Source organism: Musca vetustissima, unplaced genomic scaffold (assembly GCF_032173495.1).
Source record: "Musca vetustissima isolate MV318-11 ecotype Yass unplaced genomic scaffold, APGP_CSIRO_Mvet_v1 utg6369, whole genome shotgun sequence".
Taxonomy (NCBI): domain Eukaryota; kingdom Metazoa; phylum Arthropoda; class Insecta; order Diptera; family Muscidae; genus Musca; species Musca vetustissima.
In genome coordinates, this window is record NW_026889093.1 from 281,373 (window position 1) to 298,822 (window position 17,450).

Sequence of the window (17,450 nt, forward strand, 5' to 3'; positions counted from 1 at the left end):
GATGTAATTTGGCATTCTTCCGGGGAAGATTTTTTTCAGAAATATTTTAATATAGGAACATGTTTTGACATTGTCCCAACATAAGAATACTATCAGTTTTTCGTATGTTGACATCACTAGACTAATTGTCCAAACCAAGTGACGGTAATTTGGTTGTCTCAGAACATAACAATAATTTTCGATGAGGTACTCTGAATTCCCACCTTATAATAAGATAAGTATAAATCCAATAGGGAATATAGTATTGCAAAAACTGACAAAAAGATCTACTTTTTTGTTATAGACTCACTTAAAGTTATTATTATATCTATATTTTCACTCCACGTAGATGAAAATCCATCATTCAGTATACTGTTATATCCATCCAAAAACCAATAAAAATACATAGATAAATTCTGTTTATTTTTATACATATTAAAAACATAGTTTATTTAACAACATCTACAAAAAAACAAAGGCAAAATTGCCTCTTAAAATGCTTATTGTTTCTTACTCTCTTACATCTAGTGGGCTAATACTTTATTGCCATTAGCACCCGCCGCCTCATCTTCCTTAACATAATAACGATCTAAATAATGGATAATTTCGAAACCAACTTCAATCATAATCAATATGATTATCATCCATTCCAAACGTGTATTGTGTGCCTCGTTCAAATTGTGCGATATCAGTTCGGCCAACTCAACACAATGATTGATTTTCTCGTTCATAACTTTCGTTCTGCGTGATATTGAGAAATAATTGCATATCTGCAAATACAGCGTTTCCAACTCTTCACGATCCCAATAGAAATCGGGTGTGTCCAGTAGATCCGATGATAAATTAATGACATGACGTAATGCCAACAGTTCGCCGGTTTTTCTCAAAACTTCTGCTCTTGAAATTCGAATGCGCCTTCCCTTTTTCATGTCGTTTGTTAGAAATTCCATAGAATCGATATATCTGTCCAACGTCGCCTCCCATATACCCAGTTTTACAGACGTGGCCAAGGCATTTGAGAATGTGTATTTCGAGAAAAAGTTATCCTCCCCCGATGTAAGGAAAAATTTGCCACCTTGAAAGAATGCCTTGGCCGGTTCTACATCACTGGACGACACAATATCACCCTCCACATCAATGGCGGATGGAGGTATATAGGTATAGGGCATAACTTCACTTTCACTGCGTACCAATGGCCGTAGGTAAGCCTCCTTTTCGAATGGTCTCAAGAATGACAAAACATTATTTGTCTCAATGTCATTGAAATTCCACATTACCACAGATCCTTCACGAAAGAAGAAAATATCCCGATCCTCCTCACCGACTTGGTATTTGGCCGTGACATAAAGTACATCCTGTTCCAAACCCAAATTATCTGTTGAAAAGAATTTCTTAGCATCGTACAGTTCTTGTTGTCTCAAGGCTTCCAGAAGATTTTCCAAATCATATTCCTCGGCTGTAGAAAATGCGGCCACATTAAAATAACCCAATGCGGCTAAGTCAGCTTTGCCGGCACGTTTTTTACGTTTATTCACCTGACTCAGAGGAACATTTTTCGACAATGTCTGGGCAGTATTTGTAGCTGTTGCCGCCGCCACTTTATGTGCTCCACGTTGAGGTGTTGATATAGCCCTCGCTTCTAAATCCTGTAATTTAAGTTCCAAATTTGTCGGCACTGCTGGCAATTTATGATACAATGATGAAAGTTTTGGTGTGATTTTGGTGGAAAAGTGTTTTGGTGTCTGGAATACCGTGAGGACAGCACAATGCTGTTTAATAATTAGTCTGGCAAAATTCATAATTATTTTAATTTATAAACACATTGCAACTGGCAGTAAAAATAATGAAATTCGCGTGCTAAATGCGTAAACTTGTAAATTGTAAATGTTACGTAGTCGCCGCTGTCGCTGTCGGTGCCGCTAACGAATAACAAAAAACAGCTGTTGGGGCCATATCTGAAGCAGTTAACTAATAGGTTGCGTATCGCACGTGTTGAACGCAAAGAGGCCCCAAGTAAGACAATTGGTCTGTTCCAGAACCTGCAAGAATGTACAATTTTTACTACGATAATAATTTTTCTTTTATAATTTTGACAAAAATATTAAAAATTAGTAAATTCTTTGCTGAAATCACGATAGCCCTCGAAATATTTAAAATAGAGCTATTTTGCACATATATTGCTACTGTTCTAGAATGTTTTGGGTATATGCCCCCATGTAGCGATATTGCCCTATTTTCGATTCTAGTTGCAATTTTTAACCGAAATGACTGTAATCTCGCATTTCGAGTTCTTAGTTAAAAAAAATCGAAAAAGTGTCGACATAGCCCCATGTAGACAGGCCAAAATTTTTAGCATTTTGTTGATTCTAGAGACATTTTTCAAGCGATGTGGTTTTAAATTTCAATAATGGTCCACACATTGACATAACACTTATATATAGTTCCATATTTTGACATGGCCCAATATTTCAAAACTTGTATTTAATAAAAATTTAATAGACCTCTTAACCATTGTGATTTCAACAGACAGGCGGAAATTAACATAGAAATTTAGAGTGATACATAAAAGAATTTCGGAGCTTAACTATAATCCTTGTCATGTCCTCCTCTTTAGTTGGTTCCACGCCCCAGAACTCATAAAACTTGTCAATTTTAAAAATAGAAAAAATGTATTATTATTCGGTTCTTGAAGTTTCTGATAGCCAGATGTTCTAGCGTCCAAGACTATATAAAAGTCTTGGACGCTAGAACATCTGGCGAGAGTAATTTTTGGATTAATAGGCAGTTTTATATATTGAAACTACTGCCGAATGACCGATTAGAAATATACCAGAAAGTCCTTCTGATTAATTTCGGAGGCGTATGTTCATATTGAATTTTCAAATGTCGTAGGAAATCGTACTGCTATCGATCCTTGACATATACTGACCTACCAACCATAGGCACAATAATGTACATCTTCGCTAGCCCGCACACGCGTCTTTTTACTTCAAAGTCCAATAAAAGAGAGCGAAAAGAGAGAAATTTTGTTGACAGTTCTGCGCTGAGAACTTACTGAATGCTACTGGGTAATATTTATCCAGTACAATTTAATGAATTTCAATCAGCCGTTAATTGTAAGATTTGACCGAAGGAAAAAAACTTTTTTTATTAAACTACGTTGAGACAATGACAATTGCATAACACATTGCCCTAATTTCAAGTAAATGTCTTGTGTGAACATGACGTTAGTTAACGTTGCCAGAGGCTACTTTGGCCGTCGCCGTCGATGAAAAAAGTCTTCGTCTCGATACTCTGTTTGTCCTTTCATCGGGTGCTTCGTTTTCGCAATTTATACATAGTTTAAAATAATTTTTGTTTAAAAATAATAAAAAACAACTTCGTCCAACATTTAAAGGTATATTGGGTGAAAAATATATGGTATAGGCCAATGGTAAAGTGTATTTTTATTTGCGGATACATTTGTAGAAAATGTGTGGCATTTTTCTCTTGGCTGGCATCTTATTATCATTGTTTACAAGATTCTCTGGGTTTTTATCAACTTTTCCTTTTGACGCATATTCATAACAAAAGATGTTTGCATTTAATTGGTTGGTAAACAAACATGTTTGCCACCAGATTAGCATAGCGTGACAAACACAATTGGTGGTGACAGGAATCCGGTGCGAATGCAAGGGGTGTTGCGGGTGGGACTAACTCACTTCCGTATTAAATATATTTTATAGACTATAAGGAATAATTTACAAATATGCAAATTGATTTGGAACTTTATTAATCGGCTATAAATTTTTAATTCCAGATTTAAAGGTCATGAACATAAGCTAAGGGTAAATCTGCAAAAATGGAAACCGTACTGCTTACAAATATTAAAAAATTATATGAAAATGAATTGTATGCGAGTGTTATAACTGCTGTAAGTATTTGAGAACTACACTAGGCTTTGTTTTAAAATAACAACACTTTTAATTCCAGTCAAGTTTGCTAAATACGCTCCTGCAAAATGAACGCACATTGGCTACTCCGGAAATTGAATACAATGTATTATTGTTTCATGCCAATGCCTGCTATCAGGAGAAACAATATCGCATGGCTATTAAACAATTTAATGCTGCACTGCTGATGCGTAAATTTATGTCACGCTACAAGAATGCCCACCTTACAACAATCGAAAGTACATATGAACATTTTGGTGAAACTGAGACACGTTATCGTTTGGCCATGTGTCACAAACATTTGGGTGAAAATACACAGGCTATTAGTGCTTTGCAGGCATTGCCTGCAAAGGCGAGAACACCAAAAGTCCATTTATTGTTGGCTAAATTAATACACCATGGTGGTTCGAACTCGAGTGAAGCCATATTAAATTATAAAGAAGTATTGCGTGAATGTCCAATGGCATTGGAGGCTATAGATGCTTTATTAGAATTGGGTGTCGATGGAATTGAAGTGAATTCTTTAGTTATGAATGGTAAGTTAAATTAAAATATAAAAACATATGGGTACTTTATGTTTGTTTAGAGTACATAAAAAGTATTCTTGAAAATATACGAAAAATTTTAAACTACTGCGGAATCCAAGAAAGGAGATACTAGAACGATTCTTATCAAGCTAAATTCAGATCGGTTTTTTTATAAACAGTAACATGGATTTATTCTATTTGTCCCTATCTCATTTTTTTAATGTTTTACTAAATTTTGTAAACAATCACATTTTTCTTTTTCATTCAGATTAATTGAAGTTATTTTTTCTCCTTTAAAGCAAGTACAGTACCAAAAAATATCGAATGGCTAAGTACCTGGATAAAGGGGCATGCCCAGCTGTATAGTCGCAAACATATGGAAGCCTCTAAGACGTTCCAAAGTATTAACAATAAAACGAAATTTCATCAAAATGAAAATCTCATTACGTTGATTGGCAAATGTTTCTATTATTATGGCAATTCTACACAGGCACAACATTATCTAGAGACTGCTGTAATGTTGAATCCATACAATTGGGAAGCAATAATGCCACTAGCTGTGGTCTTCGAATACAATCAAAAGCTTCAAGAGTTGGAAAAACTCACAGCTCAATTGACAAATATTCATGAATTTACATCGGGACATTGGTTTGTGCTGGCACAAAGTTTTTATGCCAATGGTAAATTGGATAAGGCAGCGTCATTTGCCAATAAGGCTCTATCGGTGAATCCGCGTAATGTTGAAGCTCAGCTATTGCGGGGTAAAATATGTCTGCAAATAAGACGTCACAAGGATGCGGTTTATTTCTTCCGTTCTGCCCAGTGTATTGCCAATTATCGTTTTGAGGTTTACAAAGGTCTGTTCCATTGCTATGTTGGTATGAAGAGGGCCAAGGAGGCACAGACAATGTGTGCACTAACGGTGCGTTATTTTAGAGAATCTCCAAGGAGTTTGGTGGTGAGTATTAAGCTTTCCTTTCATTGTATAGTAAAAAATTCTAAAGTATTTTCCTTTCCAGATGTTCGCCCGCACCTTGGTCAATTCCACACATCCCAATGCAAAAAAGAGTGCCAAGAAAGTTGTTGCTAAAGCTTTGGAAATCGATGAACACTATGCTCCAGCCGTTGCATTAATGGCCGAACTCTGCCATTCAGAGGGTGAAACCCAAGAGGCCATTGCCTTGTTAAAGAAACAAGTTATTATTTATCCCCATTATAAACTATTTACCATGTTGGGTGATATTTTGGCCCAAGAAAAAGATCTCAATGCTGCTTTGGAATATTATACAACGGCATTGAGTAATGAACCAACATATCAAAGGGCTTTGGATGGTGTTAATGCCTTGGGCAAGGCTCAATGGTCATCGAATACGAAAAATGAACAAGACACCTCGATGACATCGTCGGCAAATCAAGACGATGAATGGCCCATTGAATGTGATGAACCATCGGTTGAAGCTGTGGAATTGTCATCGCCGGCAGTACAAAATGATGATGATGAATCCGATACATTTTCAGATCCATTCTGGCAAGATGTTAATGCCGAATTAACCAATTAATTTTAAGTAAAGAGTTTAGAGTCATGTTAAGAATATTTCATTCCACTTTTTGTCCATTTCATACATATATTTTTTGTTTTTTTTTTCATTTCTAGATCATGTTCACAATTCATATCCTTTATATACTCAATATTATTTATAATAAAAAGAAAATCTACTGAAGAATTTTAATTATTTGTTATAAAATATGACTTTATTTAATTTAAGATGTGCAAGTACAAGGTCGAAAAGATTTCCTATAAGGCGTTTGCATTTAGAATACCCAGGAGACTATTGACAGACGATTTATAAAGTCTTCCACTAAGAAGACAAGCCCCGTGTCCATATAAACAGTCAATAAGATGTTTTATGTACATAGGTCTTCCATACTATAACCAAAAGAATTTATTTTTACTCAGAGCACTGAATGTATTCTAAATGTAGGTCTTTACATAGAAGTCCAATAAGACCATCTATTCATAGAAGTCAAATGTCCTACATACTTTGAAGACAAATGACTTCCTTATTTTGAAAGGTTACCCACCAGATAGACACGAAGGGTTTTACACACAGAAGAATTGTTTTCTACCCAAAAACAAGGGTTTTTATGCATAAAAGACATAGAAGTACTTCTATTAATGGGCGATTCTTATCCATATATATATAGGAGATCAACGTTTTCTATATTTTGAATGTTGAGATGTTCTTCTGTATTGTATATGGAAGACGGGGATAAACAAAAGAACCGACTATGTTTATATTAGTAACAATAGTCAACGGCTATACCCAGAGAATATATACAATTCGTAATGATTTTCATAATTAATCTCTTTATTACAAAAATGGTTCTTATGTTTATGTATACAACAACACCGATTGATTAACCGGCATCCTTTACTCTCCTATACACTTTCAACGCTTACTTAAATATATAAAAAAACGAATTAACATTTTTTAGGCTGCATTCTCGGTTTCTTTTTCACCATTTTCCGTGGCACTGGTATCCTTTTTGGCTTTATCCTTTTTATCTTTCACAACCTTTCGATACGCTTCCAAATCTTTCTCCAGTGGATCAATAAAACTTTCAAATTCCAGCTGCTTTAGTGCATCCAAAATGTTTGTCGCTGTTATGGTTTTATGATTCTGTTTACGTGCCAAAGATGTTGAGGTGGAGGTCAGGAAGATTACAAATACCGATGCAGCTCGAGCAATGGCAGATCTCGCCTCCTTGGAAACATTGGCACCATCAGGCAGGGCATCTTTCAGTAGACGTGTGATCACTGCATTGGGTAAATTTAAATCTTCAATACGTTCGACCATTGTTCTTCCGGATATATCTAACACGCTTTTTCACAACAAGCTAACTTTCAAGCGGCGTTGAGTTGTTTACAAACTGCAAAAAATACGAAAAATTGGCGAAAGTAGATTTAAGTTAAACATTAAAAGTACGGAATACAAAAAAATCAAAATATAGGAAAAGACACTTACCTACCAAATGATTTAAAATAAATTTGGTTCCTGTGTATAAGTGAATTAAATTAAAATTAATTTGAATTTTGTTAATTTTGATTGGATTGATGCGAAGATGCCGAGAGAATGCTTTTCTTGCGCCTTTTTCATCGACTGAAGAAAAATTGAAAAACGTTCCACCTAACTAACGAATAGAAAGAGAAAACAAAATGGACGATAAAGAAGAACTCAAAAGTATAACCGAAAATTTACGAATGAGGTGCGATAGAGACTAATTGAGAACCGATTTGTTTACGAATGAGGTTTAGGCAATCTGTGATTAGGGATAATTAAATCGACTTTCGACTAATCGGAAGCGTTACATGGTTAGTCGCCGCGGCGACATTTTTGCCGTCTCAATTTCGGAAAGTCGGAAAATATGGTGTTTACATGGGCGCGTTAGACTACGTTTTGAGAACGAGTGGATTAAATATTCTAAACGTCGATTTAATTGTTAAATCGAGTTTAATTTACCACGATTTGCCATACAAAATTAATCAACCCAGTGTCTCGATTTGCTCGAAATCCTATACTACATCGAGATAATTTCGAATATAATCCTGCGTTTACATATAACGTATGAAACCATAAAAATAATTAATTTTCCTTAATGTATGCTACAAAATTCAATTCAATTATATATAATACAATTCAAAATAGTTGCGTTCCAAAAATATGGCAGCTGATGAAAAATTATTTTTTTTTTAATTTATAATTAATATTAGTGTAATTTTAAATTATACTCTTAAAATTGTGAAAATTGCCACATAAATTATGAAACCAGTGAATTATGTACGTATGTAACAGCTGACACCCATTCCCTATAAAATTTCAAGTGAAAATCTCAACAACTCTTGATGATATAGCCGATTTTTTGTCTTAGCATCAAGTGACGTTAAGAGGGTTTCTCAAATTTTAAACGCATTTTTCTCCAAACAGTATTGCCGTTTTGGCATTATGAACCAAATAAATTTTCTAATTTGTTCCGAAGGTTGACTATATCTGCCCCTTTTGCTAAATTTTAATATTCCGATTTTGGTATCTTTTTAGCGAACATTGATATTAATTGAGATCTTCATTTTGTTTTATGTATATCCTCAAAATTACTATGTGTCTATCTTATTTAATTTTAAATTGTACAAACTAATCCATTAAAACATAATATCCAGTAAAAACGTTTTGTATAGTTAATAAAAAGCCGCTCAGCTGTTTCAATGTTTGGACTTTTCATTCGATTACAGTGTTGTAAGCCGTTGTTCCAAAAAGGGCGTTGTTACATTACTTGATCATATGTTACACACAAATATATGTAATTTAATCTATATAGGGGAGGGGGGGTCACCTTTGAACAGCGCTCATAAAATCTTGGTTTAAATTTTTTCCGACCCGCTACCACATTTTTGTATATGCCAATCTTGTTCTTTATCTGCGTAAACCATTTTGGCTAGCTTTTTCAGTTGTCGACAAATTGTGTGTTCAAAGGTGCCCCCTCTTCCCTATATAAAAGAGTTGCGTTATAAGTTTTTTATGCTTTATCCGATTGGACTCAAATTTTGTATTTAGGCGTTTCATGCTTTAATTGATCGATATTTGGGGTCATGTCAAAAATATGCAAAATATGCAAAATATGCAAAAAATATGCAAAATATGCAAAAAATATGCAATATATGTAAAAAATATGCACGGTATGCTAGGTCGATATGCGATAAATATATGCAAAAAATATACAAAATATGCATTGTCGATATGCAAAATATGCAAAAATATGCAAAATATGCAAAATATGAAAAATATATGCAAAATATGCAAACATATGCAAAATATGCAAAAATATGCAAAATATACAAAATATGCAAACATACGCAAAATATGCAAAAATATGCAAAATATATGCAAAATATGCAAAAATATGCAAAATATGCAAAAATATGCAAAATATGTGCAAAATATACAAAATATGCAAAAATATGCAAATTATGCAAAAAATATGCACGGTATGCTAGGTCGCAATATTAAAGATAGAACTTTGAAATTTTGCACATATATTATTATTACTCCTAGGATGTTTGGTATTGGAAATGGGATATATCGGTCCACGTTTTAGTATATGGCCATATAACGGTTATATATGTTTGCATGTTTTATACATATATTTAGCAAATTTTTCATAATGCCCCAAAAATCTAACAGTTGAACCATGAAACGCATACATACACAATTAGATTTCTATAGGTTAAAAATAAAGAAAGCAGACAAATTCGAAAACTACCACGAATTTTTTTTTGTTGATTAAAATGATTGCATATGTGAAATATATTTTGCTCATATTTGCACATATTTTGCATATGTTTGCATATATTTTGCATTTTTTGCATATGTTTGCATATTTTGCATATATTTTGCATATTTTTTGCATATTTTGCATATATTTGCATATTTTGCATATGTTTGCATATATTTTGCATATGTTTGCATATTTTGCATATATTTTGCATATTTTTGCATATATTTGCATATTTTGCATTTTTTGCATATATTTTGCATATGTGTGCATATTTTGCATATTTATTGCATATTTTTTGCATATTTTAACATATATTTTGCATATATTTTGCATATTTATTGCATATCGACCTAGCATATTTTGCATATTTTTTGCATATTTTGCATATATTTTCCATATTTTGCATATGTTTGCATATTTTGCATATATTTTGCATATTTTGCATTTTTTGCATATATTTTGCATATTTTGCATATTTTTGCATATTTTGCATATTTATTATATTTTGCATATTTATCGCATATCGACCTAGCATAACGTGCATATTTTTTGCATATTTTTGCATATTTTAGCATATATTTTGCATATTTTATGCATATATTTTGCATATTTATTGCATATCGACCTAGCATATTTTGCATATTTTTTGCATATCTCGTGCATATGCAAAAAATTAAAAAAATATGAACCCTTCAAATAATTCTAAATCCTTTGAAACGAATTTGTGTCCAATCAGAATTTCGATATCTTCATTATTAAAAAATATGGAAATATGCAAAATCCGAGGTCTAGTTATAAGTGACTGACTGATGATCAACGCCCAAAGCTAGAAACTTAAATTTGGGCATGTTGTTGTTGTAGCAGCTAGTACTGCTGTGTATTTCCAATTTGTCTTAATCTGGTTCTGCCTCTAACTCCAAATTCAGAAAGGCTGCGACCTGTAAAGGTTGAGTCCAGAGAGAAGATGGGGTTAGGAGAGTGGGCTTGGCTGGGCAATTGAACAGATGTAGCGTATCATGTGGTCCGTTACCACATGCCGGGCAGACATTGTCGACCTCTCCATCAATCCGTGCCCAATACGAATTGAGGCGGCTACACCATCCAGATCTCAGCTGTGCCAAGACCACTCTAGCTTGTCGAGGTAGCTGCTGCTCTTCTGCGACTATCTCAGGCGGATGGTCATCGAGGATGGTATTCACACGATATTCTTGAACTGCTTCCTCAAATGCGTCCGTGTGAATACTGTTCAATCCTGCTTGATAGGCCTGTTGATCTAGAGGCTCCCTTTTGTATCTCTGGACCTCTCTCTCCAGATCATGGAGATCCTTCCTGACATGCCTGGGTGGTGGGTGCCTATCCATTAGGTAGCGGTTCGGATGGCTGCTCCTATAACACCCAAGCAAGTATTGCATCGACAACATCTTGTTGTGTTGACGCACAGGAAGGATCTTCGTCTCCTCATGCAAGTGGTCTATTGGAGTCATGAGGAGACACCCTGTTGCAGTCCTCAGGGCGGCATTTTGGCAGGATTGAAGATTTTTCCACTGCGTTGCACTAACGTTAGCGGACCACACTGGCGCCGCATAGTTTACCACAGACCGGCCTATTGCCTTATAAGTCATTAACAAGGTTTCCTTGTCAGCTCCCCAAGTGCTGCCGGCTAGCGACTTGAGAACCTTGTTTCTGCTCCTGACTTTGTCGCAAATAGCTGTGGCATGCGCGGACGACTTGTATAGGCTATCGAATGTGACCCCTAGAACATTGGGGTAATTAGTGGTCGGAATTGTGGACCCCTCGACCTGCACATTCAAAGATAGCCTCATTTCCGCTGTCCATGTGGAAAACAGTGTGGCCGTTGATTTAGTGGATATTTTCATATTCCTCGACCATCGATTTCCTGTCTCTGAATTCCACGTACGACTGGCGTCCACACATATAGTTCACGATCCAACGTTTCAAACTTGGCCGGAGGGTTGTTCTCTCGATGTCCTCAAACAGCTTGGCGTGACTGACGGTATCAAATGCCTTTGACAGGTCTAGCGCCACCATGACTGTCCTGTTACACGGCCTGTTCTGGTTGAGTCCTTCTGCTATGTGTGCGGAAATGGCGTGCAAAGCTGTTGTTGTGCTATGCTGTTTCCGGAATTCATGCTGATGATCAGCAACCGAGTAGCATTCACGAATGCTGGGGAGTAGTAAAGCCTCAAGTATCTTGGCTACTGGCGACAAAAGTGAGATCGGCCTGTATGACTCACCTTTGCTGGCATCCTTGCCCGGCTTTAGTAGCGGGACCACCCTGCCCATTTTCCAGGCGTCGGGAACTACTAGGGTGGATAACGACAAGTTGAGGGCTTTGGTGAGATAATCTACTCCTGGCTCATCAAGCTGCTTCAACATCACCATTGAGATTCCATCTGGACCAAGCGCTTTGGATGATTTCGCGTTCCTGATGACATTTGCAACATCCTCCAACGTAAATTGTGGTGGTTCCTCCTCCACCTGAAGAGAGCGTATACGGCGCAACACTCTTCTCTTCGCCCGGTCACTCTCGGGGTGCTCTATAAACTGCCGGTTGAAATAACACGCGCACCTCTTCGGATCTGTCACCTCAACGCCGTTAAATGAGACAGAAGTCCGATCCTCCTTCGTTCCAGGGTTCGAGAGCGACTTAACCGTTGCCCACAATTTACTCACTCCGGTACTGATGTTGGGTGGCGTAGGGGATGATAGATACCAAGCAACGGCTCTGATTAGCTTTAACATGGCGAAGCCCAGGCTTATCTTGGTCCCTCTTTCATCTCAATTGTGGACACTGACCTCCCCGCGGTGCCACCTGGGGAGCTATTCTCATCACCCGATGAAATAGTGAGCTAATATGTGCCGCGAGTTCACCCATAAGAACTATAAAAAAATGGGTTGAGGCGTCGGGTTAGTTGCCCACTCTCGGAAAACCCAACCTACTATGAAAAAGCAAAGAAAAAGAAAACCAAACCCCCCTAATGTTGACGACCCCCGCAAACGTATAAAGGACCACGATCTGCGCTTGGAATGTGCGCACGATATACAGAACAGGGGCAGTGTTCGCTTTGGCGGATATACTCAAGAAGTACAAAGCCGATATTATTGCCTTACAGGAAATGCGATGGAAAGGGACAGGCGTAAGTAAATCAGACGATTACGCCCTGTATTATAGCTGCCATGAAACGAGACATGAATTTGGCTGCGGATTTATGGTTAACAGGAGAATAAAATACCTTGTCTCCAGATTCACTCCAGTAGATGAGCGAATTGCTATAATCCGTATAAAAGCGAAGTTCTTTTACATCAGTCTAATTTGCGCCCATGCTCCGACCGAAGATAAAGATGAACAGACCAAAGATATATTTTATGAGCGCCTAGAAACAGCATATGACCGTTGCCCTGGCCATGACATTAAAATTCTGCTAGGAGATTTTAATGCAAAAATCGGAAGGGAAAATATCTTTGGCCCCACCGTCGGAAAATTCAGCCTTAATGAAGAAACATCCGATAACGGCATGAGGTTGATTGACTTCGCGGCAGCAAAAAACATGGTAGTTAGCAGCACCAGATTCAAGCATCTCGATATACACAAGGCCACCTGGATTTTTCCTGATCAAGTAACGAGAAATCAAATTGATCATGTTGTGATAGACGGAAGGCATGCATCCAGTGTTTTAGACGTCCGATCGATCCGAGGAGCGAATATCGATTCGGACCATTACCTTGTGGCAGCCAAGGTACGCACCCGTCTAAATGTTGCAGCAAAGGTGCGATCTAATACAACACGGAAACTCGACGTCGAAAAGCTGCAAACACAACAGGTAGCCGAGGCCTACTCTGCTCAACTTACCCATCTGCTTGAAGAAAGCACTTCTTGTCCCGATAATAGTATAGAAGCACAATGGCAAAGAATTGCCCACTCCCTACAAACTGCAGCAAAAAGAACAATTGGGTACCAAAAACCACCACCAAGAAACCCATGGTACGATCAGGAGTGTCGTATTGCTACTGATGTGAAAAACGCAGCGTATAGGGCAACCCTGCAGACAGTAGCAACACGTAACGTGATGGAGAATTATCGGGAGAAAAGGAGAGAGGAGAAACGTGTTTTCAGAAAAAAGAAGAAAGAACAAGAAAAACGTGAGCGTGAGCAAATCGAGATGTACAGGAGTCAGAATGAAGTCCGGAAATTTTACCAACGAGTAAAACACCAAACCGAAGGCTTTGGTGCAGGCACATCCTCCTGTAGAGATGAAGAAGGAAACCTGGTGACAGATACAGACAGCGTGTTGAGGATCTGGAAGGAGCATTTCGAAAAGCTGCTAGTATCAAATAGTGGCGATGAAGAAGATACCCCAGAACCAATAGGAGATGATGGTATAGAGTGTATACCACCTAGCCAAGATGAGGTCATAAAAGCAATTAATCGGCTCAAGAACAACAAAGCAGCAGGAGCCGATGGGTTACCAGCCGAACTATTCAAGACTGGTGGCCAGATGCTGGTCAGGAGCATGCACCAGCTGATTAACACAATTTGGCTAGATGAATGCATGCCCAAAGATTGGAACCTCAGCATCCTGTGTCCCGTGCACAAAAAAGGAGACAAGACAATATGTGCCAACTATAGAGGAATAAGTCTCCTTCCCATCGCATATAAAGTGCTATCCAGTGTGCTGTGTGAACGATTGAAGCCAATGGTCAATGACATCATCGGACCATACCAATGCGGCTTCAGACCTGGCAAATCGACCATAGACCAGATTTTCACTCTGCGCCAAATCCTGGAAAAGACCCACGAAAAACACATCGACACATATCACCTATTTGTCGACTATAAAGCCGCATTCGACAGCCCTATCCGTTCAGAGGTGTTTAAAGCCATGTCTGCGTTCGGCATTCCTGCAAAATTAATACGGCTATGCAGGATAACTTTAAGTGGCACAAGGTCAGCCGTTAAAGTAGGAAAGGACCTATCGGAGCCCTTCACTACCGAACGAGGATTCAGACAAGGTGACAGTTTGTCGTGTGATCTTTTTAACATCCTACTGGAAAAGGTCATACGAAACGCAAAGGTGAACAGAAATGGCACTCTGTACACCAAACAACACCAGTTACTCGCCTACGCCGATGACATCGATATAATGGGTCGAACATTGCGAGCGGTAACAGCCACCTTTGAACAAATTGAAAAGGAGTCTGCCAAAGTGGGTCTGGCAGTAAACGGCGAGAAGACCAAGCTGATGGTATCAACGCGCAAGACGTCCAGTAGACTCGGACCAACTGTGGAACTTGAGAACTACAGCTTCGAGGTAGTTAAAGACTTTATATACCTTGGTACCGCCATAAATAAAACGAATGATATCAGTTTTGAAATTCGGAGAAGGATTGTGATGGCCAACAGATGCTACTATGGTCTAAGTAAGCAGTTTAGAAACAAGGCCACCTCTCGGCAGACCAAACTCACACTTTACAAGACGCTGATACTACCCGTGCTATTATATGGATCAGAAGCATGGGTACTTGCGCAAGCAGACGAGGCAGCGCTTGGGGTGTTTGAGAGAAAAATTCTCCGAAAGATCTACGGGCCGATCTGCGTCGACGGTGAATATCGGCGTCGAATGAACCACGAGCTCTACAATTTATACGCGGACATGGACATAGTCAGTCGTATTGAGCTGCAGCGACTACGGTGGCTAGGCCATGTTGTGCGGATGAATGAAGAAGCCCCAGCTCAAAAGGCATACAAAAATGAGCCTACGGATGGTTCCCGTAGAAGGGGAAGGCCACGAATTAGATGGAAAGACCAAGTAGAAAACAACATCTTGGAACGTGGTCTTCCAAATTGGTGGACTTGCGCACAAGACCGGCGCGCTTGGAAATCTTTTTTAAGCTCGGCTTATGGAACAACCGTTCTGTAACAAGCCAGCTAAGTAAGTAAGTAAGTACTGATGTTGCAACACTTCAGATGCTCTAGCCACTTTTTCCGCTTATGCTCGCCGACTAACCTGTTCACTTCCAACGTCAGTTCTCTGACTCTGGGGTTAGTAGGGTTAGAACGGCGAAGCTCATCACGCTCATTCGCTAGTCCCGCTGCCTCTGATGGGAAGTTCGGTCTTAGTTCGGGTATATGACCCGCAGGTATATAGCGAGCGGCTGCAGCAGTGATGATGTCCCGGAAATTCCTTTCTGCTACCCGAGCGTCAGAAGGGATGGGCAATTCTCTGAAGCGACGATTGGTGAAATTTCTGAACTCTTGCCAATTGGCTTTCCCATGATTAAGGAAAGTACGGCGTTCAATCCCACGACGGCCGGTTCTATGCACCGGATTGACTCGGAGGAATCAACTTCCGACCAAGGGCTGTCAACCCAGCAAATACTACATGTATTGGGCATGTAGGTGGGGTTTGGTGGAATTTAGTACTAGAAGGTAATAAAAGGTACTAAATGTTATATTTCAATGGAACCGGTGGAGATAGATATCTGAAACATGGTATGTAGCTTAAGCTATTACAAATAGAATGATGTGCAAAAATATTTTTTGGAAATTAGTACTAAAAGGTACTAAAAAGTACTAAAACTATACTACGTCGGAACGGTTGGAAGTAGATTTCTGAAATTTTGTATGCAGCTTTGACAATGATAAGTAAATCAGAATGTGTGAACAAATTTTGGAAATTAGTACTAAAGATACTAAAAAGAACTAAATATTAGACTACGATGGAACAGGTCGGGATAGATATCTGAAATTTGGTACGTACCTTAAGCTATTATAAATAGAATGATGTGCAAATATTATTTGGAAATAAGTACTAAATAGTACTAAAAACTGTATTACGCCGTAACTGTTGGAACTACAACTCTGAAATTTTGTATTCAGCTTTGTAAATTATAAAAAAATCAGAATGTGGAACAATTTTGGAAATTAGTACTAAAGGTACTAAATATTATACTACGATGAAACAGGTAGGAATATATATCTAAAATTTGGTATGTAACATAAGCTATTACAAATGGAATGATGGGCACATATAAAATGTATAAATTACAAATAGAGCGATATGCATACATATTTTTGGAAAATTGTACTGAATATTATATCACAGTGAATGGTAAAAAATATAAATATAAATTTAGAGTACAAAAATGTCCCACTGTTAGTGCAAATAAGGAAATTCGTACTAAATGACACCAGAACTACAAATATTGCACTGTGTAGGAAAATGTATAATTCCGAGATCCGGTATGTAGTTTTGTATATTATAACAAATAGAATACGAATGGAATACATGTACTAAATATTGTGTACGGTAAAACGGATAAAGATAGGAACCTGTTATTAAATACTTATCTGAAACTATGACAATAAACATTCTAAATGTAAGTTCTAAAATGTACTAAAAGTACAAGACGTTGTGTACGGCGTTACGGGTGGATATAGAATTTGGGAACAATGTATTTTATACGCCAGAACGAGTAGAGGTAGAGTCCTGAAATTTTGTTTGTATATTTAGCTATAACAAATTAAAAAAAGTATTTTTTTTAATTTGTAGTTGTGTACTAAATAGGAAAGTTTAGAGACAGATATCCGAATTTTAGTAGTTATCTTCGACTATGACAAATAAAATGTTTTATAGAAATATTTTTCGAAAAATTTTAAAAA

The 17,450-nt window shown here is 37.6% G+C and overlaps 3 protein-coding genes across 3 annotated transcripts; 1 reads left to right on the plus strand and 2 right to left on the minus strand.

Moving 5' to 3' along the window:
* Window positions 1–503: 503 nt before the first annotated feature.
* Window positions 504–1,778, minus strand: LOC133336811 (required for meiotic nuclear division protein 1 homolog). The gene has a single exon (XM_061545090.1). The coding sequence runs from the start codon at window positions 1,776–1,778 to the stop codon at window positions 504–506; it is 1,275 nt and encodes a 424-aa protein (XP_061401074.1).
* A 2,179-nt stretch (window positions 1,779–3,957) lies between these two features.
* LOC133336827 (anaphase-promoting complex subunit 7) lies at window positions 3,958–6,011 on the plus strand. The gene is made up of 3 exons (XM_061545105.1): window positions 3,958–4,447; window positions 4,738–5,396; window positions 5,458–6,011. Exons 1-3 carry the CDS (start codon window positions 4,066–4,068, stop codon window positions 5,995–5,997), a joined length of 1,581 nt encoding a protein of 526 aa, XP_061401089.1. The 5' UTR covers window positions 3,958–4,065; the 3' UTR covers window positions 5,998–6,011.
* A 919-nt stretch (window positions 6,012–6,930) lies between these two features.
* Window positions 6,931–7,296, minus strand: LOC133336812 (DNA polymerase epsilon subunit 3-like). Its single transcript, XM_061545091.1, has one exon. It carries the CDS (start codon window positions 7,294–7,296, stop codon window positions 6,931–6,933), a length of 366 nt encoding a protein of 121 aa, XP_061401075.1.
* Between the last annotated feature and the right edge of the window lie 10,154 nt (window positions 7,297–17,450).

What these genes read in the sequence shown, in the direction of transcription:
- LOC133336811 (XM_061545090.1), bottom strand. Translation starts at nt 1,778, where the DNA reads ATGAATTTTGCCAGACTAATTATTAAACAGCATTGTGCTGTCCTCACG.
- LOC133336827 (XM_061545105.1), top strand. Translation starts at nt 4,066, where the DNA reads ATGGCTATTAAACAATTTAATGCTGCACTGCTGATGCGTAAATTTATG. An exon ending in GAATTCTTTAGTTATGAATG is followed by an intron (nt 4,448 to 4,737) that starts GTAAGTTAAATT and finishes TCTCCTTTAAAG; the next exon opens with CAAGTACAGTACCAAAAAAT. An exon ending in AATCTCCAAGGAGTTTGGTG is followed by an intron (nt 5,397 to 5,457) that starts GTGAGTATTAAG and finishes TTTCCTTTCCAG; the next exon opens with ATGTTCGCCCGCACCTTGGT.
- LOC133336812 (XM_061545091.1), bottom strand. Translation starts at nt 7,296, where the DNA reads ATGGTCGAACGTATTGAAGATTTAAATTTACCCAATGCAGTGATCACA.